The 16,111-nt window shown below is 37.9% G+C and overlaps 1 protein-coding gene across 1 annotated transcript; it reads left to right on the plus strand.

The window, feature by feature from the left end:
- Positions 1 to 816: 816 nt before the first annotated feature.
- ano9b (anoctamin 9b) lies at positions 817 to 16,031 on the plus strand. Its single transcript, XM_055203950.2, has 24 exons — positions 817 to 1,054; positions 2,835 to 2,891; positions 4,079 to 4,210; positions 4,298 to 4,434; positions 4,565 to 4,614; positions 4,832 to 4,890; positions 4,997 to 5,082; positions 5,175 to 5,309; positions 5,390 to 5,483; positions 7,144 to 7,204; positions 7,289 to 7,371; positions 7,454 to 7,558; positions 7,736 to 7,900; positions 8,238 to 8,274; positions 8,695 to 8,806; positions 8,887 to 8,950; positions 9,027 to 9,124; positions 9,825 to 10,021; positions 10,192 to 10,344; positions 10,459 to 10,606; positions 10,703 to 10,825; positions 10,961 to 11,054; positions 14,906 to 15,018; positions 15,195 to 16,031. Exons 1-24 carry the CDS (start codon positions 1,034 to 1,036, stop codon positions 15,235 to 15,237), a joined length of 2,367 nt encoding a protein of 788 aa, XP_055059925.2. The 5' UTR covers positions 817 to 1,033; the 3' UTR covers positions 15,238 to 16,031.
- The last annotated feature ends 80 nt before the right edge of the window (positions 16,032 to 16,111 follow it).

A 16,111-nucleotide genomic window follows, 5' to 3' on the forward strand; every position in this document is an offset into this window, starting at 1 on the left:
AAGGCTAATTGGGAAATTCCAGTTTTGTCACGTTAGGTAAGGCTGTAACCACCACATATTGAGGGCAATTACACGTGACACACCACAAAATTTAGACCAGTAGTTTTTTTTATTATAGGGTTTAAATCATTAAACCTTAAAGTTCTACTCTACTTTTTACTTTTAAAGTTGCAGCAGTTTTATTAAAGTTTTCTTTGTTACCCAGTAATTAAAAATATGTACATTATAAAATTATATACATGTATATTTCAGGACAGCATTTGAAGTTCACGTGGTTTTTATTTTCCAGTTCTTTTACTGGAATGTGAAGTCATGGGAAAACGGTGTGACTGTACGTGTCAAAAAATCTTACTCTAAACATCCCTTAAACAAAACATAAGCAAAATAATACAAGATTTTACGTCTAGCTATTAGTCTACCAAAGTTAAAATATTAAAAACAAATAGTAGATTGTTTTAGACTCTTATTTTAGTGCAGAATAAAGAAATTTTAGGCCTATATATATATATATATGTATATATATATATATATATAAAATAGCCTATAAGTAGTAATAATAAAACATTTCTATAATGTTTAGTAACACACATAAAGTTTGCTCATCTTTAGCGTTTGCCAAAATGCAAAAGTTTGAATAAGTTGCTGATTACGAGGCAAATTGTTAAAATTCTGAAAATGTTGTTATTAAACTGTTGTTTACTACTCGTTTATACATACGTAAATTACAGTTGTTTTCAGTGAGACGAGTTAGTTCAGTTTTGGTCTTGTGTAGAGCGGATCGAGCCTTCAGACCCGCCTACCAACAAACACATTATGGTGACGTAAGTGATCTCACCTATGTACAGGTATGGCGCGAGCATATCATACTGCTCTCTCAAACTTGAACTAGGAAATACGGAAGTGTATGGCACATTGCTTTCGACATACTGTAGTTTTAATTTCACTCCTTAGAAATACTTTGGCTATGTGAGAACAACAGAAGTGGGACCAGACACCAGTCTGCTTAAACAGCTTTATAAACTGTGGTCTCAGGATGTCTTCAGCCGACCAAGAGGTACGTTTTCCCCCTCTCTCCCTCTCTCTTTACGTTTTGCAGGTGGTGGTTCTGTCTCTTTAATTGTCCTGTTGGTTCATAGGTCAAAAGAAGAGCTGATTCTTTATGTTAAGAGAGAACACTTACAAACGTGTAGTAGGCTATATCAATAGCTTTTGTATATTGTACATTAGTTTTCAGTACATTAGTGCAGTGAAACAGTACAACAGTAGTTTCTCTTTAACTGAAAGTGTTGCACACACCCAGTTATGAGTTTCAGGCTGAAACCCTACATGACACTGATTGAAATAATAAGCTATTTTTATCTTTAGACCTTTTCTGTCAGCAAGAATAGACACTATAGTGTTACAGTTAATGCACTGGACTCTAATAAATAACTGTCTGTTTTGGATGTATATATGTTGCAGTGTAGATACTCCAAACAGGTTAAACTGCATTATTTAAAAGGGATTATTGTCTTTACAAGCTTCTTATGAACACTCACCTGACCTGAACGGTTTGTTTCTTAGACCAAAAATAAATTCTGCTATGACTAAAAACATACAAATGATGGCATAAAGTTCATATTTTACCCCGTCATCTAATTCGTGTGATTTTTAATCTATCAATTATTCAGTAACTTTAGAGCTTAGATGTTCATATTGCATTTATTTAGATGCAGATGCGGTTGTCCGAAGGGGCATCACCACATGAACACAATGCCAAGTTAAATAAGTTAGCGCAGTGCAGAGGTTGTATTATTTGTCATGTGGCATGGCCTTTAATGTAAAAGCAGGAAAATTGCTGTTAATTACTGTGATTTTAGGTAATGATTATGAGGCAGAAGTAAAGAATTAAAATTCTTTCTCTATGTGGCACACAACACACAGCAGACACTTTGGGACACGGTACTGCCTATCTGTCCCAAAAGCATGTTGAGACCTGTATTCATACCAATGTTGGAAAGTGAAAAATATTGTAGCAGAGTGGGAGAAAGACTAAAATGCTACAAGAAATTGTTCTCCAATCTCGTTATGAATCTGTTTTTATTTATACTTGTATTTATGTTAATAAATGTTAGTGAAATTAGTTCAGATAAATGCAGCATCCCGTTATATAAAATATATAATGTATTTAATTCAGAGCCAATTTGTCATAAAGCTTCTGGCAGATTGTTAAGGTGGTTATAACCAGTTACATTAGGGTCAAAGAGACCATTTGTGAAAATGCTGTGAAAATACAGATTGCACGTAGCTTCATTATAGTTTGTAAGTAGTTTAACAGCCCCTTTTTAATTCCAATTACAGTTTATACTAGAAAGGACGTTTGTGAAAGAACTGATGATCCATGTTATTCCAGCAAGACTTTATAATTTTGTAAATTATAGTAGAGGCAAGATAATCTGATTTCTTTGTACAAAAGAGTTTATATGTGTTTTACTGTATACGGTCAATCAGCTGTATATAAGGTAAGTAAGTGACCAGCTGTCACTGTGGCTGCCTGCTCATAAAGACAGTCAAATATTTGCATTTGAGTTGATATAAAGTTTGGCTTCACAAACTTCTTCCTTGTGACACTGTATGTTACTTTTCATAATCCACACTATCCTCTACATCAATAAAGGACAAAACTGATTGATTTATAAGTTGGAATTTAGGTACAATAAGTCCACAATACCTGAAGAACCTTAACGGTAGATATGCAATAGAAGTCTGACTATTGAGGACAGAGATATATGCACATATACAGTATTTTGAATGGAGAGGTTATTACAGCTCTTTATTACTCTTATATGTTACAGAATTCTGTTGCTTTGCATGAACTGGAAAATGGAAATGAGCCTTTACTTCAAGCACAGGTGGGAAAAGAGATGTTTTGAGCATTTGTCGACCAATTTATTTAGTTGTCGTGGACCGCACACACTCAGTTATGATGCTGCCGTATAACTACAAATGCATAGCACATGACTGCTGTTGAATCTTACAACACTCTGATCATATGGTCACATACACATCACACTTCCTCTGCATGACACAAACATGTCACATACCCACAAAAACCCACATTCCCACCAAAGCTGTAATGCAGTTAAACATTCCTGTTTCCTAGTAATTTCTGTTCATCGGGGATCCTGTTCCATTCAAAATTTAAAGGATTAAATTGTGTATTTGGATTGGAATTAAGTTGCTTAATATACCATGCTAGCTAGAAATTTTGTCATAATACATTAAAAAAAAGATTAAATGTAGCTTAAATAAATAGATTGCAACCACTTACCTTAAAAAATTGAGTAAATTGAATGAATTATTTTTGTCAGTGTACTAGATGTTGGCTTTAAAGGTTTAATAGACAAACATGAAACATGAATAAAAAAAGGCATTAAAAAGATAAATAGATTTGTCTAAAATGTGACTAATAGGGGTGGTTTCGCGGACAGGGCTTATCCATGTCTTAGACTAAAATGCATGTTTGAGCTGACTTAATTAATAAACACCTTGTACTAAAATATCTTAACATATACAGTATCAGTGCCATTGTTTTATCTCAAAATGCACACCTGTATTGTTTGGTAAGGTTTGTTTGTAAAAACTACTTAAATGTCCTAATATAACTAAGGCCTAGTCCTGGATTAATCTAAACCCTGTCTGGAAAACCGGCCTATAGAATTTAAGTTTTAATATTCATGTGCTTCATACGATTTATAAAGTTATTTATATGGGCTAGAATAAAGGGTGTATTCTAGTCAAAAATGATCATCCTTGTGATTAATTGTTTATAATAAGTAATGCAATATTACATACAAAAATAAGAATCGTCTGTTTTGATTTCATTAGGACTTTATTATACCAGAATACCATTATCTTCTGAATTTCAGTAAATTCAGTAAAGTTCAATTTGTGTGATGTGGCCAAAATCAGAAGGCACACAATTCTTCAAAATATAAAAAATTGCCTATCCCTGCTATTTATAGAAACACAATATACCTGAAATCATTAAGCTTTTGATGTCCTTAACTTGTTGTTACTACATTTTTATTTCATTCAGTTTGGCTCATTCCCTTCTCGAACATGTGACTATGTCCTGGTGGCTGACATAATTAAGGACCAGAAGGACCAAATATTCCAGAAGCAGGATGCTTATATTATGGAACTGAAACGAAAGAACATTAAAGTGACTGTATGTTTTATTATTGTCACACACTAGTTTTGCATCTTTCTGTTAAACTTCGCTGTCTGACGCAAGGCTCTTATTACTGTTGAACAGAGAATTGAGCATTTGGATAAGGTGTTTTTTGGCATCACTGCCCCCGAAGAGATTTTTGAAAAGTACAAATACTTACTAAAGGTCTCAGATGCCTGTAACTGGAGTGGAGAGCAGATGTCTGTCTCATTCTCCACCAGGTATGTAACAGAGAAAGAGGTCTTTCACTCGCTGAACCCTCCTAATAATGCATTTGATAAAAACAGGAAGAAATCATGTATCCACCCAAAGCCTTTTAATGAGTTTTCTTTCTGCTGCTTTGTTTTACAGAATCAGGATCGTCCACTTTGTTTTACATCATACATTTATAGGGAGAGGTGGTGAGTTAATGGAGAAACAAGAAAGCTATTGTGTATGACACGTGTGTGCGTGTGTGTGTGTGTGTGTGTGTGTGTGCGTGGGTGCGTGCGTGTGTGTGTGTAATATCAATGTTGCAGTTGTTTTGGAATGGAAATGTTTGTATAAGAGCTCAGAAATTAATAAAGTAGATTTACCCATTCAAAATGTCTCATTAGAAATGTTTTTCTCTACTGTAAGAGAGTCTTGATGATCTTCTGTGTCAGGGAGTGTTTGGGTCCATGTTCTGTTTACATGAGGTAAATGTCTTTTTATCCTCTTTTCATTTTATTAAAATGTTTAATCAACAGTCAAGGAAATCATACAGATCATACAATTTCTTCTTTACTCTATTGTTTATTTAAGAAAAAAGAGCAGAAAAATCTAAGAAAGGAGTGGGCAAGCTGGCTTGCAGTATTTACGCTCTTTAAACAGCCCATCAGTGAGGTGAAGTAAGTTGAATGCGTGTCGTGATTATCTTCTTATCCGTTGGTTAAAATCTATGTTTTATAACAGCGTCTCTGTTTACATATGTCATTTTTAGGGATTATTTTGGTGAGAAGGTGGCACTGTACTACCTGTGGCTAGGCTGGTACACACGGATGCTCATTCCTGCAGCTTTTATTGGTGTTGTTGTGTTTTTGTATGGCCTTGCCTTCTTCAATACCAGTCCCCTTATGTAAGTACATTGAAAGCTAACAATAAGTAATAGAAGATGACATATCAGCTAAAGACAAATCGTGTGGTGCGTTGTTACAGTAAAGAAGTCTGTGAATCCAACATCACCATGTGTCCAAGATGTGACAAGAGATGCCATGTGTGGAAACTGTCTGACACCTGTTCATATGCTAAGGTAAGGAAATAAACTTTTTTCAGAATTAAGTGTTTTGTGAGATGACACTTTACAATAAGATTCCATTAATTAACATTATGTAATGTTAATTAATAATATACAATATACTGCAATATAATGTAAATGTAGCATTATATTCATCTTCATCAATGTTAGTTTATACCAATATACTTGTTCATTGTTAGTTCATTAACTAATGTAAGCAGTTACCACTTTTGATTTTTTAAAAGAAATATTAATAAATGATGATGAAATTAACTAAGATAATTGAATGCTTCAGAAACATTGTTCATTGTTTGTTTATGGTAACTGATGTTGTTGAATATTGTTAATAAATGCAACCTTATGGTTTTACTGACATTTTTTATTGTACACTCACCTAAAGGATTATTAGGAAGACCTGTTCAATTTCTCATTAATAAATTATCTAATCAACCAATCACATGGCAGTTGCTTCAATGCATTTAGGGGTGTGGTCCTGGTCAAGACAATCTCCTGAACTCCAAACCGAATGTCAGAATGGGAAAGAAAGGTGATTTAAGCAATTTTGAGAGTGACATAGTTGTTGGTGCCAGACAGGCCGGTCTGAGTATTTCACAATCTGCTCAGTTACTGGGATTGTCATGCACAACCATTTCTAGGGTTTACAAAGAATGATGTGAAAAGGGAAAAACATCCAGTATGGGGGAGTCCTGTGGGCGAAAATGCCTTGTTGATGCCAGAGGTCAGAGGAGAATAGGCAGACTGATTCAAGCCTATAGAAGAGCAACCTTGACTGAAATAATCACTCGCTACAACCGAGGCGTGCAGCAAAGCATTTGCGAAGCCACAACACACACAACCTATAACAGCAGAAAACCTCACTGGGTACCATTAATCTCCACTACAAATAGAAAAAAAAGAGGCTACAATATGCACAAGCTCTCCAAAATTGAACAGTTGAAGACTGGAAAAATGTTGCCTGGTCTGAAGAATCTCGATTTCTGTTGAGACATTCAGATGGTTGAGTCAGAATGTGGCGTAAACAGAATAAGAACATCATGGATCCATCATGCCTTGTTACCACTGTGCAGGCTGCTGGTGGTGGTGTAATGGTGTGGGGGATGTTTTCTTGGCACACTTTAGGCCCCTTAGTGCCCTACCTGAGCATTGTTTTTGACCATGTTCATCCCTTTATGACCACCATGTACCCATCCTCTGATGGCTACTTCCAGCAGAATAATGCACCATGTCAAAAAGCTTGAATGATTTCAAATTGGTTTCTTGAACATGACAATGAGTTCACTGTACTAAAATGGCCCCCACAGTCACCAGATCTCAACCCAATAGAGCATCTTTGGGATGTGGTGGAACGGCAGCTTCATGCCCTGGATGTGCATCCCACAAATCTCCATCAACTGCAAGATGCTATCCTATTAATATGGGCCAACATTTCTAAAGAATGCTTTCAGCACCTTGTTGAATCAATGCCACGTAGAATTAAGGCAGTTCTGAAGGCAAAAGGAGGTCAAACACAGTATTAGTATGGTGTTCCTAATAATCCTTTAGGTGAGTGTATATGGTGTAGTAAATGAATTGATTCCAGCCCTATTATAGTATATTACTGTGCTTTTAATGTTTTTGACTGCAACAAATGCTTTCGTTTGGAATTTATAAACAGATCAGCCAACTATTTGACAATGAAGGGACTGTGGCATTTGCCATGTTTATGGCAATTTGGGGTACGTATTGTCTATTAGCTAAAACAACATGCATACATTTTGCATATAAAATTGGTCCTTAATGTATTGATGTTGTTTAAATAGCCACACTGTTCTTGGAGGTGTGGAAGAGGCATCGAGCTCTATATGTGTCGAGGTGGAAGGTGTTTGACTGGTGTGAGGAGGAGGTAAATTATCTTTCTCACCGTTTCTTTTGGCATAGTTATTGTGCATCTACTGATGGAGCTGAATTTATCTTTGTGTCCACAGGAAGAGTTGATTTTGGAGATTGTAAATAACGACCAGTGTAAACCGAAAAAGTTCAAACACTCTTATTGGCGCAGCATACTGGTGTTGCTTTTGGTCACGCTAGTGGTGAGAAACAAAGTTTGCATACTTGCCTCATTATGAATGTGCGTATGTTTTTATCTCTTTATCATCATTTGGTGCTTATTTACTTTCTGTATTTTTAGTTTCACTTTCCTCTTGTTACAATAAATAATTTATTTTTGAGTATTATAAGCATGAACTGTATCTGCATTGTTTTTTTAGTTGGTTGTGATCATTGGTATGACACATGCGCTGGTAATCTGCCGTATTATATCTGGAACAATGTGGTCAGAGAGCAAGTGGGATTTCCTTCGTGATAATGCCAACGCATTAGCAATGATGACTGGTGCAGTGCTGCACTACATTACTATTCAGGTTATGACTAAGGTAAGTACTGATAAGCTCTATCTAAAAAAGCAACAAACATCTGTATAAAGAATACAGCATCTTTTTAAATAGTAAAGAGAAAATCAGTATATCGTGTACAGTATATCAAGTACATGTTTTTATTTATTTGTTTTTTTAAATCTCGTTTTTTGATTGTGCATTCCAGTTAATATTTGTTTTGATTTAAGCCTTCATGACAACAAATACAATAAAACACTATAAAAACATGATAACATAATAATAAACATGTTTTGATGAAAATCTTGTTTTTGAACCACACCTTTCATATGTGCTAGTGGACAAAAAACTACACCTTAAAATTCATTGTCTCTTTCAGGTCAACAGATTTGTGGCCTTAAAACTGTGCACATTTGGTAGGTATTAGGTGTATAAACTTTTTTATATAATCATTTTCGGTAACACTTTATTATAATGTTCATGATTTAACATTATTTAATGTATTAACTAACATGAACAAACCATGAGCAATACATTTGCTACAGTATTTATTCATCTTTGTTAATGTTAGTTAATAGAATTAAAGCTGTTCATTGTTTGTTCATGTTAGTTCACGGTGCATTAACTAACGTTAACCAAATTTTAATAAAGTATTAGTAATTGTTGAAATTAACATTAATAAAGATTAATAAATGCTGCACAAGTGCAGTTCATCAATAGTTCATGTTAACTAATGTAGTTAACTAATGTTAATTAATGAACATTATAATAAAGTGTTACCTAATTTTCTTGTCCTTAACAACTACTGAATTGTTTATCGAATGATTTCTTTACAGAAAAGACTCGCTCATCTGCTGCCATAGAGAAGAGATTCACAGTGAAGATGTTTACATTTCAGTTCTTCACTCTCTTCTCATCACTATTTTATGTGGCATTTTTTCTGGGAAGGTAATGTGACATTTTTGTGTGCTTGTGTATTGTACCAAATTTTAGAGGATATTCTGAGTGTCTGTTCATGCTTTGCTCAGAGTAAATGGCTATCCAGGAAACTATGTTCGAATAGGTGGGATAGGTGGGTGGAGACTAGAGGAGGTAAGAGCAATGCTAGAATCATATGTAATTGTACAAAAAATACAAACGTAAAAGTTTTATTATTTCTCTCTATTAGTGTCATCCGAGCGGCTGCCTCACAGATCTCTTCATCCAGATGTGTGTTATTCTAGTGCTCAAACAAACAATTAACAACATCATTGAGTTCACAGTGCCGTAAGTGTTACAAAAACCTTTATCTGCACTCAAAAAATAAAATAAAAAAATTACCAAAAGTGGTCCACTGGCTCGTAATCATAGGGGAACAACTTTAAGTGCTATATAACACCAGTGTAGAGCAATAGGGGTACTACATAGCCCAATTTTAGTAAAGATGGGTGTGCTTTATATCAATTAAAGGGGACATTTCACAAGACCTTTTTAAAGATGTCAAATAAATCTTTGGTGTCCCCAAAATCTGCTGTTTTGGGGTGTGTCCTTTAAAAGTGGGGCTATGTTCTCTCTCTCTCTCTCTCTCTCTCTCTCTGTCTCTCTCTCTCTCTCTCTTTCTCTCTCTCTCGTGGATAGTGCAGGTGGGGGTTATATTATTATAATACAATCCCCTTCTGACATCACAAGGGGAGGCAATTTTCAGTGACCTAATTTTTCACATGCTTACAGAGAATGGTTACTGGGTTGCTCGCTTTCAAATTTTGTAGGTTTATAGAAGCACTGGGGACCCAATTATAGCACTTGAACATGGGAAAATTTTTCACGAAATGTCCTCTTTTAAGTTATTTCCCTATAATTGAGCCAGTGAACATATTTACACCATTTCTTTTAAGAGTATATACACATTAAACTTGTCAGTGTTATTGAGCAACATACATTTCTCTCTTTTTGTCTCCATGTTCGGCCACTTCCTGTGTGTATGCAGCTGGTTAAAGCTCTGTTTGAAACGGACAAAAGCCAAGACGATACGCAGAAAGTGTGGCAACTGTTACAGGAAGGCATGTCGAGATGATGGGAATAACTATGACCCATGTGATCAATGCAAGCTTCGTATGTGGCTGGACAATTACCAACTGACTAATGTCGATTGTTATAGCTTGTTTAATGAGTTTTTGGAAATGGGTTCGTATCTTTGTTACTTTCCTATCATACACAGTACTGCTGACTTACGAATAGCGTCTCATTTGACCTAAACCAATCCTAGATGTACTGTATGTGTGGGTGTACTGCCTGTAGACTTATAGAGTTATCTTTAAAATTTCCTCTCTAACATTTTCTCTTTGTGGTTCTAGTGCTTCAGTTCAGTTTCACCACCATCTTCGTGGCTGCCTTCCCTTTGGCTCCACTTTTGGCTCTCATCAATAACATATTTGAGATCAGACTGGATGCCATCAAGATGGTTAGCCTTGAGCGCCGCCTAGTGCCCAAAAAGACAAATGACATTGGTAAATCCGATTTTTGTATCTGCCCGTGTTTGTGAAGTGATAAAGTATGTCAGTTTTTATCATCGAGTAATCACTTGTGTAATGTACTGTGTGTTATATTGTGTTTTATTCCAGGTGTGTGGACTAGAATATTAGAAGTTGTCGGGGTGATGGCTGTCATTGCTAATGGGTTGGTAATTGGCATAACTTCTGACTTCATCCCACGTCTGGTCTATCGGTACCATTATGGACCTTGTGCAAACGGCAGCAGTACTGGCCTGGAGTGAGCATTATATAAAATACTACTTCATGTTTGTTTGTGTGTGTGTGTGCTGAAATGGTTTGCTCCTGCTAATAATTGATCAATTTGGTCTGATAGATGTATGACTGGGTATATTGATGGCACTCTGGCAACAGCATACATGTCTGATAAAAATGTGCAAAGAGACTTCACTGATAGACAAATGATAATGGAAAATGGATTCAATGCAACTCAGTGCAGGTGAGCCGGTAACTTGTTTGTTTTGTTATTTTGTACTGTATGGGTTCATATGGACTAATGAAAAATTTCTGTGAAATAAAAGAATACAACTATGTAATGTTGTTGTATTAAATGTGTGATCTTTGTGTTTTGCAGTTACAGGGACTATCGCAGCAATGAGGACCAGAGTCTCACACCTCAGTTTTGGCTTATTCTGGCGGTCCGCTTTGCCTTTATTATTCTGTTTGAGGTAATGCTTTTTTACTTATGTGTGTATTTCATTACCTTATTTATTATATATTATATAGTACTGTACCACCACCAGTTGTAAAATTAGTTTTAATGATCATGCATATATGTTATGGTCTATTTATTAAGATACAAATGGAAAACACAGGAAATACATACACACAAAATAACAAAATAGCTTCTTCAGGTAAAAGTAATAGGACTCTCTTGACACTAAGCCAGTGCTTCTCAAATAGTGGGGCGGGACCCCCAGGGGGGGCTCGAAGCGACACCAGGGGGGGCGCGCGAGACCCTGGGGAAAAATACTTTTTCAGGAAGGATTGATTTTTTTTCAGGCAAATTGATGCATTTTAAGTCTTTTCTGTTACAGACTAAAAAACAATGTTAATAAAGTTATTCTTTGCTGTAAGTTGATCGATATTTCTTTTTTTGTGTTTTCTGTAACGGGGCGTGCTTTGAAGAAAGCAAGTGAGAGGGTGAATCCATTTGCAAAAGGTGTTTATTTGAAAAATCCCAAAAAGGGCCAGCAAACATATCCATAAAGGGTGATCCAAAAACGTAATCCAAATCAGGCACAAGGTCAAGGCAGGCAGAGTTCCATCAAAAATCCAAGTAAACAGGCACGGGTCAAACACAGGCAGACATACAGGCAGAATACAGATAACAAATAACAGATACAGAGTACAGCGAAACAGGTTGGTTGGGCTAAGCATTAATCAGCAGCTAACAGGTGAACAGGAAGTGACTTATATACAGAAACAAACAGGAAGTGTGAAGCGTGACATGGCATGATGAGTTTCAAAATAAAAGTCCAAACAGAGCAGAGAATCAAAATACAAGAATAAATAACAAAAATACACAAAATACAAGAAAATACAAGACAAAACCTTACAGAATCCCCCCTCTAAAGGGCGACTCCCGGAGCCCAACATTCAAAAAACAAAGTCCAAATAGAGGGTGGGCGGGCGGGCAGTTCATAAGAGGTCCTGGGTCATGAGGCCAGGATGGTCCAGGGTCGTGGGGCCAGCATGGTCCAGGGTCGTGGGGCCAGCATGGTCCCGGATCATGGGGCAGATGTGGGCCTGGGTCATGGGGCAGGCTGGGACCTGGGTCATGGGGCAGGCTGGGACCTGGGTCATGGGGCAGGCTGGGACCTGGGTCATGGGGCAGGCTGGGACCTGGGTCATGGGGCAGGCTGGGACCTGGGTCATGGGGCAGGCTGGGACCTGGGTCATGGGGCAGGCTGGGACCTGGGTCATGGGGCAGGCTGGGACCTGGGTCATGGGGCAGGCTTGGACCTGGGTCATGGGGCAGGCTTGGACCTATATTATGGAGCAGGAATAGGCCTGGAACACAAGGAGAGGAAGGGTACGAGCACACTTCGGCCTCCGCCTTGGTGTCCTCTGCCTCCTTCCTGTGTCCGGGTACTACCCCCCCCAAAAAAAACTTGGGAAAGCTTCCACTGTCCAAGGTGGCGATATTTCAGATGGTGCACCAGACGAATCAGGTGAGCCAGGTGAATCAGATGAGCCAGGTGAGTCAGATAAGACAGGTGAGCCAGGTGAATCATGTGAATCAGGTGAGACCGACGAATCAGATGGGACAGGTGAATCAGGCAGGACAGACGAATCAGATGAATCAGATGGATTAGATGAATCAGAAGAATCAGAGGAGTCGGGCGGATCAGGTGAATCAGGCAGATCAGGTGAATCAGATGAGTCGGGCAGATCAGATGAGTCGGGCAGATCAGATGAGTCGGGCAGATCAGATGAGTCGGGCAGATCAGATGAGTCGGGCAGATCAGATGAGTCGGGCAGATCAGATGAGTCGGGCAGATCAGATGAGTCGGGCAGATCAGATGAGTCGGGCAGATCAGATGAGTCGGGCAGATCAGATGAGTCGGGCAGATCAGATGAGTCGGGCAGATCAGATGCAGGGCCTTGAGAAACCTCGGGAATAACAGAGCAGAAGGCAGACCAGATGCACCACATGGCTATGGCAAATTCAGGCAATATTGAGTCAATGAAACATACCTCTGTGGCCGTTGGTTCAGGCAGGGTGGCCATCTGGACGTCAGGTGCTGGGTGAGTAGTAGCCCTCATGAGTGCAGGTGTGGTGGTGATGATGGCTCTCTGTAATTCAGGTGCAGGGATAACGGTAGCTCTCTCAACAACAGGTGCGAGTGCAGAGACAGGCAGGATGGCGGCCATTTTGGGAACAGGCAGGATGGCGGCCATTTTAGGGACAGGCAGGATGGCGGCCATTTTGGGAGCAAGCATGGTGGCGGCCATTTTGTGATCAGGCATGACTTTAACAGGTTTGGGCAGAACGGGTATATCATGGCTTGGTGTGTTATGAATGCTCACCGGAGGTGTATCCACAACACCCACAGTGAAAGGTGAGCCACATAACAACAGGGCTTGATCGATATACTGTTCTAATGTCCAGTGTGGTGTATGGAGTGGCATGGAACGGGCAATGTCGCGATTTAATCCACAGTAAAAAATGTCCTTCAAAAATGAATCTTTAAAGTTCACCAGACCAGATAGTTCACAGAACTTTTCAACAAAATCCTCAATAGGTTTGTTACCTTGGCGAAGACCAACAAGACGATCCGCTGGAGTCATGCTGCTGGTGGGAAATTTCCAACCTCCGCTGGATTCCGGTTTAGGCTGATTAATCTGTAACGGGGCGTGCTTTGAAGAAAGCGAGTGAGAGGGTGAATCCATTTGCAAAAGGTGTTTATTTGAAAAATCCCAAAAAGGGCCAGCAAACATATCCATAAAGGGTGATCCAAAAACGTAATCCAAATCAGGCACAAGGTCAAGGCAGGCAGAGTTCAATCAAAAATCCAAGTAAACAGGCACGGGTCAAACACAGGCAGATATACAGGCAGAATACAGATAACAAATAACAGATACAGAGTACAGGGAAACAGGTTGGTTGGGCTAAGCATTAATCAGCAGGGAACAGGTGTACAGGAAGTGACTTAAATACAAAAACAAACAGGAAGTGTGAAGCGTAACATGGCATGATGAGTTTCAAAATAAAAGTCCAAACAGAGCAGAGAATCAAAATACAAGAATAAATAACAAAAATACACAAAATACAAGAAAATACAAGACAAAACCTTACATTTCTTTAATGTTAATAAGGATACAATGTTTTGCAGATGTGTCATTTTATAGATAAATTATACTATTTACAGTCGCGGCGGAGAGTTGGGGGGGCGCGAAATGTTTACTTCTTCCTAGGGGGGGCATGACAGAAAATAATTGAGAAGCACTGCACTAAGCACAGCTTGAGACCTCATAAATTATATTAGAAATTAGGGTTTTCCTCAGTGTTCTTGATCTGACACTTAATACAAAAAAGAACCTTTAATTTTTTTCAATATTGACACTAATGGGCTTGATGCCCAGCTGCACTGCTTCCTGGACTTCGGCCAGCTCCTTGTTTCCTGTCTGCCATTATTGGACAAACTGATTAATCCATGTGTGCCTGACCTCAGTAGTCACAACAACAATAATCAGGCACACCTGGATTAATCAGTTTGTCCAATAATGGCAGACAGGAAACAAGGAGCTGGCTGAAGTTCGGGATGTAGTGCAGCTGGGCATAAAGCCTATTGTCTGTGTTTTCTGGTTGTATTCTAATGAAGAGACTGATAAATAATTAGATATGGTCATTATATCATCGCAAAACAAATAATGGTGGCCTGTAAGACCTTTGCACAGTAATGTGATACTGGTATTGCTTTCACTTTTTACCAACATAATCTGTCGTGACTATCAGAACAGAGTTTAGTTTCTAGCAGTTGCATATTGAAGCTGTATTATTTTCTCCGCTCAGCATGTGGTGGTTTTGTGCAAGTTTGGTGCTGCTTGGTTTATACCTGACAGTCCCATCCGAGTGAAGAATGCCAGGCTGGAGGACAAACTGAAGAGACTTAAAAAGGAACTTCAGTATGTATTTTCACATTGTTCAACATGCATCTCTTTTCATCTCACATTCATGTCGCACAAAGACTATTAAAATATGAATCAGTATAATTACTTGCATTTACTGTATTTTAATAAATTCTTATTTTTTGTCTCAGTGATTTACAATACTGTTCTTGTTTATTTCTCTTCTCCAACAGAGGAATGAGTGCACAATATGACAGCAGATCCACTGAAGTGTAAAGCCTGCACGTCCAAACCAGATTCTGGAAAATCACATGGATATGAAACTTTCCCTTCTCTACAATTGTAAGATCTGTTGGTGTCACAAGGAGGTGGAGATTTCTATATCTGACTGACATCTCACTGGCATTGATCTGTGACTGCTCTGCCAATTGGGAACTACCTAAGCTGTCAGCATTATTACAATACATTACTGGTGTTTGCCTCTTTACAGTTATAGCTTTACAGTTTATTTTATTTGCTGCAGATGGATTCAAAGTACACCGTTGCTTGACTTATAAATGCAAATGTATTAATTTAATGTTTACTCTATTTTTGAGCAGGGACAAAATGGACTCTTTAAAAAGAACTGTGAAAGTTTGAAAATGGGAAGAAAATTCCTGTTGTTGTTGTTTTCATGTGTGTTTGTAAGAGTAATCCCCACAAGCCTGTCCGTTGTTGACAAAATTATTTATGATTATAATATATTGCTTAAAATGTTTTTTAAAATGTTAGAATTTAGTAATTGTAAAACATGTAATTACGCTTCTAATAAGATATCTCTTAACAGTTTTATATAAATAATTAAATGAGGTTATAAATGTGATATTCAATATTTTCATTGCAAAATACAAAGCGCAATTGGACTGCCTCCATCTGTGATGGTGTTTCTGTCCATAGCTTCCCAATAGGTTTATTTTTCATCCTGCTGAGAAATGCTTTTATATTGTCATGTACTAGAAAATGTTTACTGTAATGAAGTAATCAGATGAAGTACCAAGTTGCAAAATAAAACCGTCGATTCTTTTTTCTTCCATGAGGTGTCAGCAGACGTGCAATTTTACACCACTGAGTTACAGCTGCAAGGAAAATCCATTGTAACCTTTGGACAATG

Source organism: Misgurnus anguillicaudatus, chromosome 21 (genome assembly GCF_027580225.2).
Source record: "Misgurnus anguillicaudatus chromosome 21, ASM2758022v2, whole genome shotgun sequence".
Lineage (NCBI taxonomy): Eukaryota > Metazoa > Chordata > Actinopteri > Cypriniformes > Cobitidae > Misgurnus > Misgurnus anguillicaudatus.

What these genes read in the sequence shown, in the direction of transcription:
- ano9b (XM_055203950.2), top strand. Translation starts at nt 1,034, where the DNA reads ATGTCTTCAGCCGACCAAGAG. An exon ending in GAAAGAACATTAAAGTGACT is followed by an intron (nt 4,211 to 4,297) that starts GTATGTTTTATT and finishes ACTGTTGAACAG; the next exon opens with AGAATTGAGCATTTGGATAA. An exon ending in GGCAGCAGTACTGGCCTGGA is followed by an intron (nt 10,607 to 10,702) that starts GTGAGCATTATA and finishes TTGGTCTGATAG; the next exon opens with ATGTATGACTGGGTATATTG.